Source organism: Solanum lycopersicum, chromosome 1 (assembly GCF_036512215.1).
Source record: "Solanum lycopersicum chromosome 1, SLM_r2.1".
In the NCBI taxonomy this organism is placed as follows: domain Eukaryota; kingdom Viridiplantae; phylum Streptophyta; class Magnoliopsida; order Solanales; family Solanaceae; genus Solanum; species Solanum lycopersicum.
The window spans coordinates 2,188,206-2,207,674 of NC_090800.1; the positions used below are offsets into that span (position 1 = coordinate 2,188,206).

General features: G+C 30.9%; 3 protein-coding genes across 3 annotated transcripts; 2 read left to right on the forward strand and 1 right to left on the reverse strand.

Moving 5' to 3' along the window:
* Nucleotides 1-771: 771 nt before the first annotated feature.
* Nucleotides 772-6,766, forward strand: LOC138347685 (cytokinin riboside 5'-monophosphate phosphoribohydrolase LOG7). Its single transcript, XM_069295988.1, has 7 exons — nt 772-1,008; nt 2,375-2,472; nt 3,977-4,007; nt 4,178-4,277; nt 4,364-4,434; nt 5,872-6,015; nt 6,303-6,766. Exons 1-7 carry the CDS (start codon nt 898-900, stop codon nt 6,381-6,383), a joined length of 636 nt encoding a protein of 211 aa, XP_069152089.1. The 5' UTR covers nt 772-897; the 3' UTR covers nt 6,384-6,766.
* A 3,820-nt stretch (nt 6,767-10,586) lies between these two features.
* Nucleotides 10,587-13,398, forward strand: LOC138347713 (pentatricopeptide repeat-containing protein At3g49730-like). Its single transcript, XM_069296029.1, has 2 exons — nt 10,587-12,766; nt 13,076-13,398. The coding sequence occupies exon 1, from the start codon at nt 10,721-10,723 to the stop codon at nt 12,587-12,589; it is 1,869 nt and encodes a 622-aa protein (XP_069152130.1). The 5' UTR covers nt 10,587-10,720; the 3' UTR covers nt 12,590-12,766; nt 13,076-13,398.
* Nucleotides 13,399-13,529: 131 nt separating this feature from the next.
* On the reverse strand, nt 13,530-17,803 carry 2-CP2 (2-Cys peroxiredoxin 2). Its single transcript, NM_001329054.1, is given in 7 exon segments — nt 13,530-13,877; nt 13,969-14,082; nt 14,496-14,621; nt 15,492-15,571; nt 15,683-15,764; nt 16,347-16,421; nt 17,549-17,803. Coding segments are annotated over 7 exon segments (804 nt in total). The 5' UTR covers nt 17,759-17,803; the 3' UTR covers nt 13,530-13,760.
* Nucleotides 17,804-19,469: the final 1,666 nt, after the last annotated feature.

The window sequence follows — 19,469 nt, forward strand, 5'->3', positions numbered from 1 at the left end:
AATCTTTATTCGATTAAAAATATTTTTATCTTACTCATTTATATATGAGATAACTTGTTTTATCACTACGATATAAAAATAAAATAAATAATATTAAAATTGTCTAATACTTTTGTTCAAACACTGAATAAAATAATTTGATATTTTATTTTTGAAATTACTCCACCTTATACGTTACATCAAACAATTTATAAAGACTCCACAATCAAAAAGTTATAAGTAATAATGAATTGGGAAGAGGGACTAACAAAAAGTTTAAGAAATTGATAGAATTTAAAAAATTAATTTACTCATTAATTTTACCTTTTTCAAAAATATTAAATATCTAAAAAAAAAATTCACTTGTTTCAATTTATATGATATTTTTTATTTTTTTGAAAAGTCAAATAATTTAAGTTTGATAAAAAATTCGTGCATTAAATCTCCAATTTTTTAAAGATGAAATTTATATATTTGCTAACTGTGTTGTATAAGTCACAATAATTGATAAAAAATCATAAAAAAATTTAAAAAAATATAAAAACTTACTGTAAAAAATAAACTTATTTAAATCACAAAATCTTGAAAGTATCACATAAAATGAAACTCGGACGGAGAGACTATTATCTTTTTCTTGATACGTCAAAAAGAAGTAAAATAAAAAGTCAAAATTAAATTCTTCTTTTAAAAAAAATGGTAAAATAATACTTTGAACATGGGGCCTATAAATACTCTCTATTTTTCTCCTAATCATAAAACAAAACAAAAAAAACTTAGCTTTTGTTCTGTTCTCTTTCATTCCCAAAATTCTTCTTCTTTGGTTAAACTTCCTTTTAGTCTAATCAAATCATTATTCACAAATATACACAATATATACAAAAAATATACATCTAGAAAAAAGAGAAAAAAAGACCAAAAATGGAAGAAGAAAGAAGATCAAAGTTTAAGAGAATTTGTGTTTTTTGTGGAAGTAGTTCTGGAAATAAACCTACTTATCAAGAAGCTGCTACTGAATTAGGAAAACAACTGGTAAACAAAAAAAAAATCCAATTTTTATTTATTATATTATTCATTTTTTGGTTTCAAGAATCATAAAGTTTTGTGCTTTTTTAGTTTTTATGGATAAAAAATATGTTTTTTTAGTAATGTTAGTTGAAATTAGGAACCCCATTTTGAGTTTTTGTTCATTTTTTGTTTTTCAAGAATCATAATGTTTTGTGCTTTTTATTGATAAAAATCTGTTCTTTTTAGTAATGTAAGCTGAAAAATGGTTGAATTTAGGAACCCCATTTTGAGTTTTTGAGTTTTTGTTCATTCTCTGGTTTTCAAGAATCATAAAGTTTTGTACTTTTTATTGATAAAAATCTGTTCTTTTTAGTAATGTTAGTTGAAATTAGGAACCCCATTGTGAGTTTTTTGAGTTTTTGTTCATTCTCTGGTTTTCAAGAATCATAAAGTTCTGTGCCTTTTATGGATAAAAATCTGTTCTTTTTAGTAATGTAAGCTGAAAAATGGTTGAAATCAAGAACCCCATTTTTGAGTTTTGAGTGTCTGTTTATATTGTATTCCATTTTTTAAATGATTCCAACATGTTTTTTTTGTTGTCATTTTCAAGAAAAAGAAAGTTTTGTGCTTTTCTTCAAAAAGTTCTGTTCTTTTTGGATACTATCATCAAATCATTAAATGTAAGTTGAAAAATGGTTGAAATCAGGAAACCCCATTTTGGAGTTTCCAACATGGGGTTTTTCTATTCTCACATTTCTTTCTTAAAAAACAGAACTTTTTAATGTAGGGTTTTATCTTTTGTTTGGCATGACTGAGAGATTAAAAAAAAATGGTGTGGTTAGCTGTTACATATCTGTCATTTGAGCAGCCTTCTTGCATGATCTTAGTTTATGGGGTCACTATAAAAAAATGGCTTTCATTAGAAGCCAAATATGCCACTTTGATATCATGACCCCCTTTCTCTTTTAGATGTTGTTTTTTTTGGTGTCATGAAATATGTTTTTGATGTAAAAAGTATGCATGTGGGATTTAAACATATACTAGTAGTAATACTTTTGTCCATATGTTAAGCTAATCTTGATTTTCATGCTTGTTTTCTTGATTGTGTGTGTGTGAATTTTGAGTTGGTATAGTAAATTTTTTCCTTTGCTATTTTTGTTATGTTTGAAATTTGTATGTGTATACTCTATCCTCTTCAGACTCCGCTCTGTACGACTACTTTGGTGCGTTGTTGTATATGGTAAAGTTACCCTTTTTTGCTTGCGTTTCTATTTTCCTCAGACTCCACTTTGTGCGACTATGTTTGTCTATTGTTGTTTATAGTTTAAAAAAAAGATTGAAGTGATGATGGGGTGTAATGTTTCTTGATTTATTGGTTTTTGTGTTGAAGGTGGAAAAAGGGATTGATTTGGTGTATGGAGGAGGAAGTGTGGGACTAATGGGACTTGTTTCTCAGGCTGTTCATGATGGTGGGCGCCATGTTCTTGGGTAATTAATCCCCTATCCTCTTTTCTATACATAATATATACATACAATATACTATTTATACACACACTTCTCTCTCTTTATATATAGAACACTTTATCTCACTATAACACAAACATAGATAAGACAACACACATAGGAAAAAGGTTTTGATGTTGAGGTCTTCAAAGACATCCATCATTTAAACCTCATAATTTTGGTCTATCTTTTGATTCGGGTGGATGCTTTGTGTACCAGACTAGCTCCTTTTTTCGTTCTAGCTAATGGGGTTGGTGAAAAATAACATGTTTTCCTCTTGCTTTATTTTCTTCTCCGTTTTATATGTGATATAGTTTGGATATTGACACAGTATTTATGAAAAAGATCAAGACTTTTTAACATCATATGTGTAGAGCTATAAAGTTTTACTTATGAGTGAAGTATAATCATATCGTGTCATTCTTTTCGGAACAGACTGACAAAGAAATAGTGTTGAACAAGATGGAACAAAGGCAATGATGTTTAGTTAGTTTTTAGACTATAGACCATGCAAAAGGCAGACATCATTGGATCAAATGTTGGTTTTCTTGATAATTAATGTTTGGTGTTTGTCATATATTGAAGAAACAAAAACTAATCCTTTTGTTACACTTATAGTGAACAGCTTCTTAACATGTGAAAACTGAAAAAAAGTACTCTGTAAATCTTTTATAGTAACAAGAAATCCTATAAAAGTGTCTTTTGTGGTATGGCCTTGAAATCCATTTTGGTTTGTGGGAATGTGTGTCACAAAGGCAAAAAGGAAGTGTATAAAGTTAGAAGCCTTTTTAGGGCACTGATTGATGCATTTTCCAAATCTTGATAAAAAGGGACATTACACCTGTGTTACTCGGACTTTCCAAAAATGATTATCACACGTCCAACGTTAGATCATGTGAAATGATATCTGTCTGTATCTTTGAAAAGTTCGAACAGTATTGTCTCATAGTAAATATGTGTCAAGAAATAGTTTCTTTGATAACTTTGTGCCTCATTTCTTAACCCCACATTCATGTTGATGTTACATGATCATCATCTAGCGGTATTTTTGAAAAGTTCGAGCAACATTGTCTCATAGTAAATATGTGCCAAATAATTGTTATCTTGACAACTTTGTGCCTCATTTCTTAACCCCACATTTATGTTCCTCGGATATCCAAAAATGTACTACTTTTAAAGGATCTGATATGCATCCGTCAATACCTTTTTAATGTTCGAGCAACATTGTCCCATAATAAACAATAGTTTTCTTGATTTTCGCCTCATTTTTTAACCTCATTTATGATGCTCGGATTTTTCAAAAAAAATGTTACTCCATGTTCTACTTTTGGAAGATCTGACATGCATCGATCTGATATTTTTGAGAAGTTCAAGCAACATTGTTCCACATGAGTAATTATGTGCAATATATATATATATATATATATATATTCTTATAATGTTATTAATCTATGTTTATATTTATGTGTTCTTTTTTTGGAATTTGCAGAGTAATTCCAAGGACTCTAATGCCTAGAGAGGTAATAAATACTTATACTAAACATGAAAAAATCATAGTGTAAAAATCTCATTTATTTTTTATGTTTTGCTAATTTATATACTTATGAGACATGTTTTATATACTTAACAATGTTGTTCGGACTCTTAAAGAATGTTGTTGCACCTGTGTCGGATTTCTCATTGCTTATAGATAACGGGCGAAACAATCGGAGAAGTAAAAGCAGTGTCTGGAATGCATCAAAGAAAGGCTGAAATGGCAAGGCAAGCTGATGCTTTCATTGCCCTTCCTGGTATAATATTGCTCGAACTCTTCAAAAATATCACGTGTATCGGATCCATTACACGTTAACGTTTACTTTTTTCGGAATTTTTTCAGGTGGTTATGGTACCCTTGAAGAACTTCTTGAAGTCATTACATGGGCTCAACTTGGAATCCACCGTAAACCTGTGAGAAAAATCTGTCCTTTATATTATACTTAGCCATAAAATGTGCAAATCGTCGCGCTTTGTCATCAGAATTGGATTCAGGATTTTAATTCTCGTTATGAGTTCAGGATATAACCTATCTACCTACTACCTTCACAAAGTAACGTACAAACTAGTTATCATCTCTCCAGACCTTACTGATGAGACTACACTATATTGACATAGTTAAGTAACACTGAGTGTCATGCATACGTCACGACGCAAAAAAAAAAACATACTTAGGTAAGAGTATGAAAAAATTAACAATAGAATGATGGAATGTTTTAACTCAAAAGTTCTTTACAAATAAATTTCAAAAGTAATGAAGAAATTTGGTGAAAATTTGCTTTCTAAAGGTGGTCATACCATGAAAATTTATCCCTTTTGACTAAAATTATTCTCCATGCAATCATTCTCCAAAAGAAAAAAAAAATTCGACGCTATCGTATTATTTATTGTTGATATTGTTCTATTCTTCGTTTCGATATTTTCATTTTTCAAATTCTGTACTTGCAACAAAGGTCTTTCAGAAGAAAAAAATTCTACCTCTATAAAGATAGGATGAAAATTCGGACAAATCATTCTTCTCAGACTAGATATGTGTGAATATACTGAATATGTCGTTGTTGTGGTGATTATATACAAACATTTCAAACTTTCAAGATTTTCAAACTCCTATGCCTTATTTTTAACTCAACTTGAGAATTGAAAATATGGATCTTGACATGTTGTGTCACCATGTTTCTCAACATACCATCTTTTCACATTCTCAAGTACTTATAATAAAAATAAATATATTATTATTATTATTATTATTATTATTATTTGTGAGATTTTATTTTTTTTCTTTTCAAAGTCAACAATATTTAATCAAAATTAAAAAGTAGGTTAAGGAAGTATCAAATCACATGGTCCTTAAAATTTGGTTCACATGGAAAGATAAAACTTATGTCATGTGAGTTCTAATCTCTATTAATCGTTAATCATGCTTTATTATGACAATATTATTAAAATAACAATAATAAAAAAAAGGGAAATCTTAGTCAAATGAAAGGTTATTTAAGGCTTTGATAATTATAAATACTATCTACATACTATTCTATAAAATATTAAAAATATTTTTGATCGAACTGTCAAAATAATTATGATAGAGTTATTATTCGAAGTTAACTCAATCGATAAAAGTCTAGAAATCTTTTCACTAATTAAAAGAGTGTATTCATCGTCAAATATGTTTAAGATTAACAACAGATTTAACTGTTTATCTATAAAATTTATCTGTCGTTTATTTTTATTTAAGTAGTGTTTGTGTCTAGCTTCATAAGTTTTTTAAGTTATAAGTCAAACGTCCACTCGTCGAAATTTTAATTTTTTGAGCTTTGATTTAAATTATTGAGTTCTGTCAAACTCGTAACGCAGGTTGGGCTATTGAATGTGGAGGGATACTATAATTCTTTATTGAGTTTTCTTGATAAGGCAATGGATGAAGGCTTTATTTCACCAATAGCTCGTAAAATTATTGTGTCTGCTCAAACAGCTCAACAATTAGTTAAACAACTTGAGGTAATTTAATTTAATTTAATTAATTAAACACTATGTTTTATTAATAATTATATATATATATATATATATATATATATATATATATATATATATATTAAAGTGTCATATAATCTTATTTAGAAATCACTAAAATTAAAGTTTTTTAACATATTGATTTATAGATATATAAATATCTTGGAATTATTTAATAATTTTTTCTAACATTTTTTTGAATTTTAACCTATGATCAACTTTTATTTTTAGCTTTTAAGGAAGAATATTTAATTTTTTTTTTGGTTAATTCACAGGAACATATTCCAGAGACTGATGAAATTACATCAAATTTGATATGGGATGAAGAAATTCAAAGATTTAATTACACTACTTAATTAAATAAAATATGTTTTTATTTTGGGAACTTTGGTATATAAATATAATATTATATTATATTATATAGTATATATATATAGTGATGTTGCTAAGGGTTTTTGTTGGAAGAAAAATGTTTTTATTTTTGTGGGGGTTGATGGCTTAAAATTGCAACATACATATTTTGGAAGGGAAAAAAAAAGGAAATATGAAGAAAATATATGTTTAATTTTCTTATTTTTTTTTGTTTTTGTAGATTTTATAATAGGGTTTAGTTTATGTTTTTTGTGTATGTTTATTATTAGTGTGTCCCTTTATGGAGAGGCAATTTATTTGCCTTAAATGTATCATGTTAACATGATTTTATATTTTATATAAATATATAATTATAAAAGAAAGAAAATACATGTGATTTTTTTTTGTTTTTTTATTATATTCGTATTGAGGTATAACGAAATCTTGATTCATATTCACGTAAAAGGATGACTTTTATTTATGGAGATTTAAACTCGAGATTTTCTGGCAAAGATTGAATGAGTAATTACTGACTATTCTACTATAGATCTTGTTGGTGCATAATTTTGTAATCATGTGTTCCGCGTTAGGGTGTGATATCATTTTTGGAATAAAGCAATATCAAACGTTAACCATGAAATATGTTTTTGATTTGTTATTCGGTGTTTGACATCACTGTTAGTGGCGAACCTAACATTTTCATCAGGAAATTCAAAGTTTGAAAAAATAGACACGCGTACTAGTCAAAGATGATTCAACATCTACTACATATGTATAAAAAAATATTTTAATCATATATGAATAGTATAATTTTTCGCCGAAAGGGGTTTGGATGACCCTCCGATCATAAGGTGGTTCCATCGGGGTCATGATGAAATCAAGATTTACATTGAAAAGTATCACATTGAATAGTAAAATGCTTCTTAGCAAAGACGATTCCATACATAATGGAAACTGAACTCGAGATTTTTCGTTAAGATTAAATGAGTACTTATTATTCCACCGCAACTTTCGTTATCGCGAAAATAGGTAATCATTGTCATTTTTTTAAATGAATGAAGCAACATCAACCATTAAATCTGTTGAAATTGCCAAACTTGTTGGGCCTTAGACCCGTTAATTATGAGATAATGGGCCCATATATTGGGCTTTAGATAGTGACAGTTTAACTGCCAGTCCAACGGATAGAAAGGTGGGCCTGGCCCATTACACACGTCTTGTGCTAATCAAGATTGTAATATTCAATTATTGTACTATATTGCTAATGATTAATGATTAATAATTTATGCTATAGTACTTTGTTTGTCTTATTATTAAGATCATTATTGTTAATTATAAGGGACAAAGGACAAATATACCCTTAAAACTATCGTAAATGATATGCAGATATCCTCCGTCAAACTATTGGAACATTGATGCATCTGTCGTCTAAAAACTAGAGTATATATGCCGTTCACTCTAATGAAAGACTAAATAGGGACAACAGTGCAATCTTATTTGTTGATCTGATATATAATAAATGTCGGATCGACGAATAAGATTATGACACGTGTATGTTCATTAGTATAAAAGGTATATATGCTCTAGTTTTTCGACAATAGGGGTACCAATATCCCAAAAGTACGACGAAGGATATCTAATAATGTTAGAAGGAAATAGGAATAAGAACTAAATAGTGATCAATATTTTTAATTTTTTTAAAAAAAGTCAATATACAATCATTATCTTTTTTCTTAAAAGAAACATATATGATCCATCTTTTTAAAATAAAAATAAAAATAAAATAGGCATTATTTGGATTCTTGATTCCATTCTTATCAAAGGAGAAAATAACTTATAAAAGACCTTGTAATATTATATTCTTTGTTGGGGACTTTGGAGGCACAATTCAAAATTAATTGATTGTTCTTCTATAACTAAATCATTGTATTCCATGTTATGTTGCATTTTTTAAAAACTAAAATAAAAAAATATGTAATTATATATATATATATATATATATATATATATATATATATATATTATATAATTTTTTTGTTGCTTAAAAGAATTTAGGAGAAAATTTTTTAGTTTTTGAAAAGGGTTATTGATATTTATGTCAATCGATCATTGCAAAAAAAATATTAATCATATCATTTCTCCATTTCTTTGATTGTCTGTTTTTTATTAATCAAGAACATTCTGGATATTAGCTCTTCGATACATTAGGATCCATTAGAATATAGACTAACATGATACGCAAAATTTAATTTTTTATTTATTTTAAGAGTCCTCCAATTTGTATTCACATGATTAATATACACAATGTTGAGACAAATCTAATTTTTAATATATTTTTAAACTTTAGTTTTGTCATGGCTTTAGAATTATGTAGTAGGTGTTGTCCCCAAAATTGTCTAACATTTATAATTGATCCATAAATAAGCTCCAAAATATTTTAAGTGTATATAAATGGAAGCAAACAATTTTGTCTCTTTTTCCTTGAGCAAATCTACAAAAACTAATATTTTTATTAAATATTAAATATTAATAATGAAACTCTTCTTGATCTCATCATATTTTAGATACTTAATTTTCATAATCAATCATATCAATATATTATAAAGTATTTATGTAATATGCATTGACCATATAAGATATACTATAGATATATTTTGAACTTGTGATTACATGTGAGTTCTTATTTTTAATATAAGGTTATCAATTAATTTGGAATTCTTTTTGTAGTTACTTATAATGATTTGATTATTATATAAACAAATATATTTTATTTCCTAACCTTTACTATATGATAATTAATTATTTAAGCATCTTGATTAAGGGAATTAGACAATTGATCAACATAATAATTACCACAATGGGTGGGTATATACATGTGAGCAACATTAATGTATCTATTAGATATTTTGTTATCAACACTAAGATCTTTAATTAGGGAACCGTTTTTTATTTATTTGGCGTCTGATATTAATATTAATATTTTGATTAATTCAAATTTAGCAATAATAAGAAATGGAACATAAGAAGCTATCGTGCATATAACTTTTTCTTTTTCTTTTGCATTTTAGAAGTATCATAAAAGTAAAAAAGAAGTTCGAATAAAATTCATATTAACAAAAATAAATATTTTGGAATTTATTAAGGGTTTTATTCTATCCTTAAAAAAATTAATGTTTAATTGATCTTATACTTAATATTATTTTAATATATAAATAGAACAGTAATATATTTGAAAATTTTGACCAAATGTTTTGATAATTTACTACACTAAGTGACAAAAAAAAAATGTCATCACAAAAAGAATTCTCTTCTTTACCTAAAATAGTAAATTAGTTATTAAAAATAAATAAATTTAGTACTTAGATATACTCTAGTTTGCAATATTACAAATCTCATCAGATTTGATTCATTCAAATACGTCTAGATACATGCATTTCGAGATACAGTGATTAAAATTATATGTAATTTATTCTAGATACATTATATCTAAGTAGATTCACATGTATGTGAGATATATAACAAATCTCACTCTTCTCTCTCATCTCCCTCCCATCTCGCTCTTTTATGTATCTGGGATATATAGCTATCTCGTTCGCCTTCCTCCCATTTCGCTCGTGTCTCTCCCTAACTTAGCGTATCTGGTGACAAAAGTACATGTATCTAGGTGTATCTTCCTCAATATATTATAAAAAAATTTAATGAACAATAAGATACATAATTATATAAACATACAAATAGAATTGGTATACATGGTATATATGAAATATATATATATAAGTAGATTTGCATGTATTCGAGATACATAACAAATCTCACTCCCCTCCCTCCCATCTCGCTTGCCACTTTCCTATGTATCTCCAGATACATGACGATCTCACTCGCCTTCCTCCTCGTCTCGCTCACCTCTCTCCCTATCTTATTATATCTGGTGACAAAAATACATGTATCTAGGTGTATCTTCCTCAATATATTATAAAAATTCTTAATGAACGACAAGATACGTAATTGGTATGTAAAGTATATATGAAATGTATGTCTAATAAGGTAGTTTATTCCGTTTTTTTGTTTGATATATGGCTAAACCATCCAAATGATTTTGTTTGGGCCATAGTTCACCATTTAAAGCCCAACTAAATTGGGCCAATTATTAAGTTGGGCTCTCTTCAAAAATTAGTTATATTATCTTGGCCCAACCATAATACACCAAACCACCGTAGCCCCGTCGATCGCCACCATCCTCCGCCGTGAACCACCGTGTTCATCTGGAAAATCGCAAAACTCTCGATAATCTCAACCAAAATCCAAAACCCAGTTCGGAAAACCAAATTTTGGAAGTCTCTAAATGTTGAAAACTGTCACTCTTTTGCGTTCATCACTGAGCTTCCGTGCAGCTTATTCACTGGATTTCTCGCCGGAAAACGCCATTGTTTCTTCAAAGGGTAAATCTTTTTACCATTCTGAATCGACCCTTTTAAGCTCTTTGAACAAAAATCATGATGAATTTTCAGCTGATGTAGAAAAAGTTTATAGAATTTTAAGAAAATTTCACTCAAGGGTTCCTAAACTTGAACTTGCTTTGTTAGAATCTGGTGTTGTAGCTCGTTCAGGGTTAACTGAACGTGTGTTGAATCGTTGTGGTGATGCTGGTAATTTAGGGTATAGATTTTTTGTATGGGTGTCAAAGCAACCTGGTTATAGGCATAGTCATGATGCTTATAAAGCAATGATAAAGATTTTAGGGAAAATGAGACAGTTTGGTACTGTATGGGCACTTGTTGAAGAGATGAGGATAGAAAATCCTCAGTTTTTGACACCAGAAGTGTTTATTGTGTTGATGAGGAGATTCGCGTCGGGGAGGATGGTAAAGAAAGCAATTGAAGTATTGGATGAAATGCCTAAATATGGTGTTGAGCCAGATGAGTATGTCTTTGGGTGTTTGTTGGATGCTTTGTGCAAAAATGGTAGTGTGAAAGAGGCAGCTGCATTGTTTGATGAAATGAGGTTTAGGTTTAGCCCTACGATTAAGCATTTTACGTCGTTGTTGTGTGGTTGGTGTAAAGAAGGTAAGCTTATAGAGGCGAAAGTTGTGTTGATGAAAATGAGGGAGGCAGGTTTTGAGCCTGATATCGTGGTTTATAACAATTTGCTCAATGGTTATGCTCTGTCTAGGAAAATGGCTGATGCATTTGATCTGTTGCAGGAGATGAGAAGAAAAGGTTGTAATCCTAATGAAACCTCGTTTACGATAGTAATTCAGGCACTTTGTTTGCAGGACAAGATGGAGGAAGCTATGCGGGTATTCTTGGATATGGAGAGAAGTGGATGTGAAGCTGATGTCGTGACGTATACTACTTTGATAAGTGGATTTTGTAAGTGGGGAAAGATTGAAAAGGGTTATGAACTTTTGGATAATATGCTGCAGAAAGGGTATAACCTGAATCAGACTACTTATTTGCATATAATGTTGGCTCATGAGAAGAAGGAAGAGTTGGAAGAGTGTTTGGAACTTTTGAAGGAAATGGAAAAGATCGGTATACCTCCTGACCATAGCATCTATAGTATAGTAATCCGCTTAGCGTGTAAATTGGGGGAAATCGATGAAGGTGTGCGAGTATGGAACCAAATAGAAGCAAATGGGATCAGTCCGGGGGTTGACACCTTTATCATTATGATTAATGGTTTTGTTGAACAAGGTCGTCTAATAGAAGCGTGTGATCACTTCAAAGAAATGATTGGAAGAGGTCTTCTGTCTGCTCCTCAATATGGTACTCTAAAGGACCTATTGAATTCACTTTTACGAGCAGAAAAGCTTGAACTAAGTAAAGACGTCTGGAGTTGCATAACGACCAAAGGATGTGAGCTTAATGTGTCTGCGTGGACCATTTGGATTCACGCATTGTTTTCAAATGGACATGTGAAAGAGGCTTGTGCATACTGTTTAGATATGATGGATGCTGGATTGATGCCTCAGCCTGACACGTTCGCCAAGCTTATGAAAGGTCTAAGGAAGCTTTATAATAGAGAGATTGCTGCAGAGATTACAGAAAAAGCGCGGAAAATGGCTGAAGAGAGAAATATGACTTTCAAGATGTACAAGAGGCGTGGCGAAAGAGACTTGAAAGAAAAAGTTAAGACACAACTGGATGGGAGAAAGAGGAGAGCTCGTCGAAGACGTTGGGGTAGCCATCAAAGTCAGGACAAGACATTATGATATGAGATATCACTGAGGAGGATGCTACTACATTGATGCTGTTTGACTGCATATTACTCGAAGGATACAGACCTCTGTACAGTGCAAGCTTCATGTTCAAAAACGCAGAAGAGCTTGAAAGGGTCGATTCAGAATGGTAAAAAGATTTACCCTTTGAAGAAACTGAGGTGTTTTCTGGTAAGATTTGACATCTGACTTCTGAGATGCTTGAAATCTATTGAATTGTTAGGTTCATTACTGTTGATTGTTGTTCCAAGACTAGAATGAAACAAGCCTACATCACTAGTGACCCTGTGGTTCAATATATACTTGGATGTCGATTGCTTGCTAATGTACCATGAGAAAAAGTCGATTATGTAATCTTCCCATGTAACATCGACAATAAGTTTCAGTGAATCTTGATCGTCTTCAACATCATTGATAGGTCTCCCCTATGGTGTATGATTAGTTCCATTGAATCTTGATCGTCTTCAACATCATTGATAGGTCTTCCCTATGGTGTATGTTCCATTGAATCTTGATCGTCTTCAACATCATTGATAGGTCTCCCCTATGGTGTACGATTCTTATACTTATATGGTAGAGCACAACGTTGCTGTTCGTGTAGTTGTCAACGCATTTTTCATTATGATTCTTGTTTTCCTCCCATTGACATGTTTGTATGGGAAGAAATACACCTTCAAGACTTCATTTGTAGCTGATGTTATAGTGAAATTGTAACATGAACTTTACAGTACATCTATTGAGAAAAAGAAGCAAAGGTGTAAAAGTTGTAATATATCTTTTGTACATAGTATCAACCAGTTTGTGCACACCTCGACTATAACTAATTCATCAAGTCGGTCTTGTATGCACAAGTTGCTAATGTATGTGTCCACTAAGGCTGAGACAAAAAGACTCAATCAACTGTCACAATTCACATACAAAACACACTTGAATCTTGACACAAGTGACTAATTTCAAACATAGAAGTTTTGAGAACCATCCTTTTACAAGCTGTCATTATCAATCTATGATCTAAGTTCAGAATATGTAGAAAGATTTGGTCATACAATATTCAGAAAAATGCTCAAAACTCGAAGCAGGTAGGTCGAGAGAAAAAAGTTACAGAACTCTACGATCTCACTTAACAACAAACAAATAGACATACTGCAGCCATCATCTCATCGACTTATATGGATGCAAAGTATTCTTTGCTGCCTTTAGGATCTGGTTTCATTGACTTGTCTCCAGGCTTCCACCCGGCTGGGCATACCTCATCTGGGTTCTCCTGAACATATTGCAATGCCTATCGCGAAAGACCAAAATAGTTAATTACGATCTAAGCAGCAGATAGTCTAATGATAGTGATGATATTGGGGTCGCGATGTGTTTATTACCTGAAGTGTTCTCAATGTTTCATCAACGCTTCGACCAATTGCAAGGTTATTAATGGTGGAGTGTTGAATAACTCCTTCCTTGTCAATGATAAACAGTCCTCTCAACGCAATTCCCTAAAACAACATAACAAAAAAAAATCAGGGAGCTGATTCCGCTTCAAATGATAAAGGTGCTTCCCATTCAGTCTCGGAATAAATCATAAAGACCATGGTTGACAGCTATGAAATTCATGGTTATGAGGTTGAACGGAATCTAAGGTGATAATAGCAACAAAAAAAACTGTCTGTAGTCGAATGAAATGGAGAAAAGTACACACAAATCCAACCTAAAGCACTTATGCAACATGTTTATGTGCTTGATTGCTTGTGTCACTGCATCTAAAGTACTCTCCCCAAACTACAAAATTTCTCACTTGTTTATCTCGTAATTTAAAAACGTAGACAACTAATGAGAGGCATATGCCAGAAAAATATCAACAAATAATTCTAAAAGCTACCTATGCAGTATGAAACAGCAACAATCATACCTGATCCGGTATCAGCACATTGTAAGATTTTGAAATTGACTTTGTCACATCTGAAATTAATGGATAATTCAGATCACCAAGACCACCAGTCTTCCTATCAGTTTGGACCCAGGCAAGGTGAGAGAACTACAAGAATACATGAGATCAACAATGTTAGGAAAAATTATGCTAACATGACCAATGAAAAAAATCAGTACAATTGAATAACTGTTATTAACTTGTGCCTTGTACTAAGCCCATTCTTCTAGCATACGTGATATCTTGATCTATAAGTAAATCCTATTAGTATTGCTAACTAAATTACTTTTATTCACTTATTCTTCTTGTTTTTTCAAACAACCGAGATACCCCCAATGGTCAGCTAGCACATGGTTCAAATTCAGTGATAATGAGCCTGTCCCTCAACCCTTCTCCACTAAAACATCAGAATTTGTTTGCATTAGCATTCGAATTCTTAATATTCGCCTATCCACACATCACACTTTGCACTCTTACCACTAGGGAAACAGCCTCTTGCAGAAATGCATGGTAAGGTTGTATACAATACACCCTTATGGTCCGCCCCTTCTCTCCACCCCGCGCGTAGCAGGATCTTAGTGCACCGGGATGCCCTTATTTTGATCTTTCACATATGTATTCACTTCCTTAGTCAAGATGATACTTTTTTTCCAACTACAATTTCTTTTGTAATGTGCCCAGTTGACATTTCACTTGTCGCCTCTAGTTCAATATATAGTTTTCATGTTTATCTTTATTCAACTGTTTCCCCAACTATTTATATATACCCTCGAAAATCTCTAAAGCTAATTTTAAGTCACTTCTTCATCTAAGAGCACAGCGCACAAAGTTCAAAACAAGTGAAAACGGCTTTTCTAAATAAGTGAAAGGGGCTGTAGAAGCAGCAGCACAATGCAACAAGGCACAGACCATTTAGGTACGCTTCCCAAGTAACAAATCAACTACTACAGGAAAATTTTGAACGAAAGAAAGACATACCACACTGTCTATCGAGACACCCAGTATTTCTGTGTTCACGTTCTTAAATTCTTCATAACGATCGCTGAAAGCAGTAATCTCTACAGTAGAAGGAAAGATTATATCAAAACAATACATTAAGAAATCACCATAATCAGTTAAATATATTATAATTGAAGCTAGAAGCTGAGTGATATTAGGGACAAGCGGACCTGTCGGGCAAACAAAAGTGAAGTCCAGAGGGTAGAAAAAGAGAATCACGTATTTCTTCCCAATATACTCAGAAAGTTTGACCTGCAGAGAAAATATACTTCAATTATAAATAGCCCAAGAAAACCACTCAAAGTGACTGGATGTTTAAAGGAACGCCTTGCAGTTATTTAAGGGATGAAGGAAGGAAAAGAGCAGTTCTAGTTGAGGAAAACATTGTTTCAAAGTCTAAAATAAACCTAAAATGCACAAAGAAAACTTTGTATATTGAAGTTCTGCTGCACTCTGTTCTTTCCATATCCTAATTCCTTCACTAATTGCTGTACAAAAAGGTTAGCTAACAAGTAAAATGCCTTCCTGAAGTAATCTTTACTCTTTTGTCAATCAAAAGAATAAGGTGTTCATTAATAGAAGATGTCCTAACAGCAAGATACAAACTTTTGCAGCATCGCGGATAATTCTTTTTCTCCTTTAATGAAGAAGTGGCAGGTCCTTATAATGAATGAAAAAGGAGGAAGTCGAAAAGAAAAAAAGGTGAAACCTCTTAATTTGATAAGCAGAAAAGCGAAACACATGCACATAGACACATACACACACAGAGGGGAGGATCTTGGACTAACAATTAATAATTTAACACTGTTTATTCATTTAACACCAATATATTACCTTGATGAACTCTTGATCAAAAACAGCCTCAGCCTCAAAATCTGGTGCTTTATTTCCAACAAGAGGGACTTCACTCTGTTGGGAGAAGTATCAAGAAATGACATTAAAGAGATGAATCACTATCCAGAAACAAGGAAATACACCTTTATACAAAGTAAAGCAAAAAACAAATTGTTGGGTAAATGGGATTTCAACACTCTACAATAGGAAATAGGAGTGTGTTTATTTAACTTGGTCTTCTAAAGTAGTTTATCTATTTTTATCATATAAAAGTACAGACACACATGAAGATTTTAATATCTATCTAAAACACCAATAGTTGATTGGATTATGTCTAATTAGTTATCTAAGTGATCTAACATCTTTCATTTAGAAAGACATGCCTAGAATTTGTTTTCTTCTAGTTTAATAACGTTCTTGCGAGGCAAGGGAGAGGTGAAGACTCAACGTTATGTAATCTCTCGACCCTTTTCAAAAAGACTAAACCTGCAGAGCCAGGATGTAACTAATTCACCCTGTACATAAGATATAGTTCTGTTGTGAATCTGTGCAAGTAGGATCCAAGTGCAGAGAATTCTATATTGCCAATTAAGGAGACTTATTTCACTAAATATGTCCTATAAATGCACGAAAAATAGCACAGAAATCCAACTACAGTTCAGTTCAGTATATCCAAAACAAATACTTCAAGCACTAAGAACTTTTGAAAACAAACTGATAACATGATATATAGAAGCATAATCTTAATATTTGACATATGAACACACTTGTGATACGCACATAGAAGATTTTATATCGCAAATAAAACGAAACCACATTGAACTCCAATACTCAACTCCACTATACCAAAAAAAAAAAAACAATCTTTACAATAACCAGTAATCCCCAAGCTCTTGCACCTAATGCACAAATCACAAGTTGCCTATCCCATACACCCAAGCAGCAATCATACCAAAATTAGAGTCTATCCCGAGCATAGAGTGTACACGGACCTTACCCTACCTCGTAAATGCAGATTCAAAACCCTGAATGTAGATTCACTCATACAATAACAAAAAAAAAACTGGGAAATGCTAGAGATAACTAATCATAAACAAACGGAAAAATCTTAGTAGCTCAATTGATCGATCATACCTAACTTTTTCCCATTAAACTACTCAAAACAAATATGCAAACAAAAGGGGTTTCAGATGTAAGCTTACAGAGGCACGAACGACGAAGGATCGGGATTTGTTGATACGAGAAACTGAAGTGTTGCAGCTGCGGAGTCCATTGAAAGATGAAGAAGAAGGAACAATTGTCGACTGAGAAAACGAAGGCAATTTGGGCAAAGCAGAAGAAGCAGAAGCAGAAGCAAAAACCCTAGGGTTTGATGAAGAAAGAAGAGCAGTAGAAGTAACAATGGAAGCCATTGAAAAATGGAGGAAGAAACAGTAGCAGTAGAATTTGTGTGTGACAAAAGAGTGATAGACTGAAAATGGATATATATACCCTCCCTTTCTTTTTTTTCTTTTTGGTTTTCGTGTCCCGCAAATGAAGTCCGATTAAATCCGAATTCGTATCGAGAAATTTCGTATTTGGGATAAGTTAGGGATAGTTTAAAATACCAAAAACTAAGTTATCGAATCAAATTTTGTGATAATTTGGTATTCGGTAATTCGATATTTAGAATGGTATTCGATAGTAACATTTTCGTATTAAGATGTTCTGGTTTGTGTTCGCTATGAGAGGCTAGTATCATTTGGTATTCGGTAATTCGATATTTAGTATGATATTCGATAGTTAAATTTTAATATTATGGTGTTCGTGTTTGTGTTTGATATGAGACATTAGTACCATTTGGTATTCAATAATTCGATATTTAGTATGGTATTCGAGAGTAAAATTTTCGTATCATGGTATTCTGGTTTGTGTGCAGTATGAGACGTTAGTATCATTTAATATTCAGTATTCGATATTTCGTGAAAAGCAAATTATTGGAAAATTACTATTATCTTTGTAATATAATCGACTATAACTTTAATATGGTATTATCAAACATCGAACCAAATAAAAATTTAATTTACTGTTTACTGAATCGAAATTTAAATTTTTGATATTTACTTTTAACTATCAATTATCGAATTATCAAATTCGAAATTTGAGAAATCCGAATGAAATATTGAACGTCCACCCTAGGGTAAAACTATAAAGCTCTCTCAAAAGGCGACTTTGTACCCATGCAGAATATGATGAAGAATGAAGAATGAATATACTTTTTTCATTACTTTTGCTTCTTCTTAGAGAATATATCAAAGAAAAAATAAATATTTTCTTCGTTTCATTTTATGTGCTATTGTTTGACAAGACATAAATTTTTAGAAATAAATAAAATTTTGCTATAATTATCGATTGACTCTTTTCCGCGATAAAGTGAAAAGTGAGACTGATAACATTGTATTGTGTTTGGATAAATTACACTCTATTTATCTTGATTTATATGACACATTTTAATTTTCAAAGAGTCAACATATTTAATTTTGATCGAGAATTTAAATATAAAATTTTTACTTAAAATAAAATTTATATATTTATAAATTACGTAAAATGCATTACTTTAAAATAATTAACAATTTAAAACATTTAAAAATATATAAAAAAATCATTTATAACCTTAAATCCTTTAAAAGACTCGAAATCTGAAACTAATAACTCTCAAAAAGATGAACAACATGGGAAAGAATCGTGGTAATTTATGTGAATTAATTTGTATATTCTGATAAATTCATTTTTTTATAACATTACGGAATGATTTACACACTATTTTTAGATTTTAATTTGTTTTACAAATATATACATTTAATTATTATTATTTTTTGTCTACCGGGGATATATACACATTTATACGCATTAGATTCTTTTATATTCATCAAATATTTTTTGCATAATATATATATATATATATATATATATATATATATATATATATATATATATATATTATGCAATATATATATATGTGTGTGCGAGAGAGAGAGACTTGTTGATACATATGATTTGTATAAGTTATGCAAAAATTCTAAGCGTAAAAATATATAACTTGTATATACTTATTCAGAATATATCTGATTTGTTGGTACATTT